The 4,743-nt window shown below is 48.8% G+C and overlaps 1 protein-coding gene across 1 annotated transcript; it reads left to right on the forward strand.

The window, feature by feature from the left end:
• Positions 1-1,004: 1,004 nt before the first annotated feature.
• Positions 1,005-4,425, forward strand: SLITRK1 (SLIT and NTRK like family member 1). The gene has a single exon (XM_026683885.2). It carries the CDS (start codon positions 1,478-1,480, stop codon positions 3,551-3,553), a length of 2,076 nt encoding a protein of 691 aa, XP_026539670.1. The 5' UTR covers positions 1,005-1,477; the 3' UTR covers positions 3,554-4,425.
• Positions 4,426-4,743: the final 318 nt, after the last annotated feature.

The following is a 4,743-nucleotide window of genomic DNA, read 5'->3' on the forward strand; positions in this document are numbered from 1 at the left end:
CTGGCGAATGAGCTCGGTTCCACGCGCGACGCCTGCCGGACTGGTCGAAGGAGCAAGGCAGGTTCAACTTTGAAGGGAGGAAAAAAAAAAAAAAAAAGGGAAGGAGCGTCGGAGAGATGGTCGATCCCGGCTCCCATTTCTCCTTCCAAACTTGCCCTGAATTGATGGCTTTCTTTTCCGCTCCTCTCTAATTCGCTCGCTCTCCGCTCGCCTGGATTCTCCCCCCTCTCTCCCCTTCTCCCCGCCCCTCCCCCAACATTTCCAACATTCCCTCAGCAGATGGATTTTTGCCACTGCGGCTCAGCAGAGGGTGTCAGATCTTTCGGAGTGCGCCAGGCTTGAAAGGAGCACAACCTCCTTAACAACTCCTGCCTTCGAAGCGTGAAGGAGTGAGCGAGTGAGTAAATAACCAAACGAAAGGGGACGAGAGCAGCAATGACGGAAAGACAGTAGAGAGAGAAAGAGAGAGAGAGAGAGAGAGAGGCGAGAAGCGGCGGGGAGGGGGAAAGAGAGAAAGAGAGAGAGAGAGAGAGAGCGAACGCAAAGGGAGGAAAAGCGGCGGACAGAAGCAAAACCGCAGCGATCTGCAGAATTTTTGCAGCGCCATTGGTTCGGCAGCCCGCCGGGAGGCTGGGGCGTGATTTCAGCACCAAGGAGAACTGGACAGCACCCAAAGGGCTTCTTCCGGCCACCCGGCGTTGACCACAGCGGCGGCGGCGGCGGCAGCACCGAAGGCCGGCTTTGCGCGCGCCAGAGAGCGAGAAAGAGAGAGAGAGAGAGAGAGAGAGAGAGGCAAGGTCAGTCCGAAGCCAAGCCATGCGCCCGGCAAGCGATCTTCTCCCACCTCCGTCCCTCCAGCCCTGCCGCCCTCCTGCAGATGCAGCGGCCTCTCCCGCCGATTCCTAGCGAGATCGTCCCTTAAGCCGAGACAGACGGAGATCGGCTTTGCTTTTTGGGGTGGGTGGGGAGAGGAGGAAGGAGGGGGAAGCCACCGAAGGGGAGTTGATGAAGCGGGAGGGGGATCCAACTTTTCTCCTTCTTCTTCTTTTTTCTTCTTCCTGCTTCTCCCCGTGTGTATCTGGAGACTTTGTGGATATGATCGCTGACTGGAGTCCGGGCTGTTGCAGTGTTTGCGGGGGGACAGAGAGCTAAAAGAGAGAGTGTGTGTGAGAGAGAGAGAGACAGAGGAAGCCCGAGCCTCTCAACCTCTCCCCCCTTACTGCATTCCTCTTGAGCCAAGACAACTGTGGGTTTTTGTTTTTTTTAATTTTCTATTTTTCCTTTTTGATTCCCCCCACCAAACCTCTCCTCCCCCCTCATTTTTGACGATGGTTCGGACATTCCGTGCTTGGAAAGGAACTTGACTGTGCTCCAGCTTGAGAAGAAGTTTCCCCTCCCCCACCTTTTTTTTTTTTTTTTTGCCTTGTAGTTTTCCTCTGTGTGTTTCAGCCTCGGGAATGACTCGCTGGGTGTAAAAATGCTGCTTTGGATTCTCTTGCTGGAGACGTCTCTTTGTTTGGCTGCCGGGAATGTAACGGGGGACGTTTGCAAAGAGAAGATCTGCTCGTGCCCCGAGATCGAAGGCGACTTGCACGTCGACTGCGAGAAGAAGGGCTTCACCAGCCTGCAACGTTTCTCGGCCCCCACTTCCCAGTTCTACCATTTGTTCCTGCACGGCAATTCCCTCACGCGCCTTTTCCCCAATGAGTTCGCCAACTTTTACAATGCAGTCAGCTTGCACATGGAAAACAACGGCTTGCACGAAATTGTGCCGGGAGCTTTCCTGGGGCTGCAGTTGGTGAAGAGGTTGCACATCAACAACAACAAGCTGAAATCTTTTCGCAAGCAGACTTTCTTGGGGCTGGACGATCTGGAATATCTCCAGGCTGATTTTAATTTATTGAGGGATATTGACCAAGGAGCCTTCCGGGACTTAAACAAGCTGGAGGTGCTGATTTTAAATGACAATCTGATCAGCATCTTACCTGCCAACGTGTTCCAGTATGTGCCGATTACCCATTTGGATCTACGAGGTAACCGCCTGAAAACCTTGCCTTACGAGGATGTTTTGGAACAGATCCCAGGCATTGCTGAGATCCTGCTGGAGGACAACCCTTGGGACTGTACCTGTGATCTATTCTCCTTGAAAGAATGGCTGGAGAACATCCCCAAGAATGCTTTGATCGGCCGGGTGATCTGTGAAGCTCCCACACGTTTGCAAGGGAAGGATTTAAACGAGACAACTGAACAGGAGTTGTGCAGGAAAACTCGGGTAGATTCCAGCCTGGCAGCTCCCCCTGCAGAAGAGGAGACTTGTGACCCTGGCCCCATTCCCACTCCTTTTAAGATCCATGGCAAGGAAGATTCTGCCACGGCAGGTTCTGCCCCTCATGGTGGTACCAAGATCCCAGTCAATTGGCAAATCAAATCCAGACCAACAGTGGCCAGCTCAATCCATACCATGAAAGGCAAGTCTTCCAGTAACACCCCCTGCCCTGCCACCTGCACTTGCCACCAGATTCCTGGAGGGTTCAAGGTAAACTGCAATGACGGCAACATCAGCAGCCTGGTGGACCTGAAGCCTAAGCCATCCAATGTCCATGAACTCTTCCTGAGGGGCAACAAGATTCACACCATTCGCAAGTCCCATTTTGTGGATTATCAGAAACTCAACCTATTGGACTTGGGCAACAACAACATTGCCACTATGGACAACAATACTTTCAAAAACCTGCTGGAGCTGGTGTGGCTCTACATGGACAATAATTATTTAGACATACTGTCTCGAGAGAAGTTCAATGGTTTGCAAAACCTAGAGTACCTAAATATGGAATTTAACGTCATCCAACTCATCCAGCCAGGGACCTTTAATGCCATGCCTAAGCTGAGAGTACTAATTTTGAATAACAACCTTCTGAGGTCCCTCCCAGTTGATGTTTTTGCTGGAGTCTCTCTGTCTAAGCTCAGCATCCACAACAATTACTTCCTTTATCTGCCGGTGGCAGGAGTGCTGGATCAGCTCACCTCCATTACCCAAATAGATCTGCATGACAACCCATGGGACTGCAAATGTCCAATTGTCCCTTTCAAACAGTGGGTCGAGATGCTGAGGCCAAAGGTGATGATGAGTGACTTAAGGTGTGAGACTCCAGAAGAGTTCTTTAAGGAGGACTTTGAATCTCTCTCCAATGAGGCCATTTGCCCTCAACTCAAAGTCATGCCCACTTTGACTTCCACCCATAAGAATAGCACCGGCCTGGCAGAGACTGGGACTCACTCTAATTCCTACTTGGAGACTAGTAGGGTCTCCATCTCAGTGCTGGTGCCTGGCCTTTTGTTGGTGTTTGTCACCTCTGCCTTCACCGTGGTTGGCATGCTTGTCTTCATCCTGAGAAACCGGAAGCGCTCCAAAAGGAGGGATGCCAACTCTTCTGCCTCGGAGATCAACTCTTTACAGACAGTGTGTGACTCCTCTTACTGGCACAATGGACCTTACAGTACAGACGGAGCCCATAGAGTGTATGACTGCGGCTCTCACTCCCTATCAGACTGAGACGACAAGATTTAAAGTTTAAAAAAAATAAAAAATAAAACATGTAACATCGTGTATGGGCAATCAGTTCAACTTCAGCAGCTAGCAACCTCAACTTCCCTTCGATGGTTCAGAGCTTTCTTTTCCCGATCTGTGCATCGCCCTGTCTTGTCCGCTGATGTGAATTGGACCACAGGAAGGGAATGGGGCGTAGCCCACTTAAAGCTACCTTCTGGTGAAAAACACCTACTTGCTCACCAAACCTGGGCCAGCACGTTGAGTGGAGGCCTGCCTTTTTATTATTATTATTATTTTCATTTTTTCTTAATTATTATGATTTGCCTAGCCTCAACCTGAGGTTGTGTAAAACTCTACACTGTATAACCAGTGGGAAAGAAATAAAAGATCCAATCGAAAGGCCCAAGATTAGCTTCCTATTGCAGCAAGATAAAGGGTGTGAATACACTCTCCTGCAGGTGGATTCCTAACCGATTGTGGATTTATTGGCCCTTTATGTGTGATGGGGAAGCAGAAGCTCTTGCTTGTGCCATTCCTCCCCCATTGTGAATAAGGCAGGAGAGTCCAGTTGCACGAAGGCATGAATGTAATTGTAAATAAATAACTCTGATCTAGAACAAACCAATCCAAGTTGCTGCATGGTTCGCATGGATACAAAACCACCCAGGGATGCTTCGGCCCCAAAAAGGAAGCAGCGTCCAGTTCACCTCGTCCCTCCCTCTTCCCTGATAAGTTCCATCATATCAAAACTTTCTATATACAGATACGGTATAATAAGAATAAAAAAAAAAGGTGCCATTTCGCCATTATTTTTGTGTGATTGCTAGGTGGTAGAGATCATCTATTTACTGTGAAAAGAAAAAGAAAAACAAAAAGCAAGGAAAAATGTAAAGGTTTTATTTAAGACATGTTTGCATGGTTTAAACTCTCCTGGGTTTAGGTTTTGCATTTTGGGATGGTGGGGGGAGGAATTTACTTTCATGGGGAATTTTTTTTCCTCTTCTCTTTGGGGAGGGAGGAGGGGATGAATTTGCTTCTGGTTATTTTCCAGCTTCTTTTGGAAACTGACATCTCCAGAATCCCTTTCCTTCTGAATGTAAAGCAAGTATCCTTGGTTTTTTTTTTTTTCCCCTCTGTTGATCAATATGTTTTTTTTAAAAAAATCCATTCCTTGGATTTTGTCTTGTTTTGGC

Source organism: Notechis scutatus, chromosome 5, assembly GCF_049901735.1.
Source record: "Notechis scutatus isolate UNSWTSFEM ecotype Mainland chromosome 5, rNotScu1.2, whole genome shotgun sequence".
Lineage (NCBI taxonomy): Eukaryota > Metazoa > Chordata > Lepidosauria > Squamata > Elapidae > Notechis > Notechis scutatus.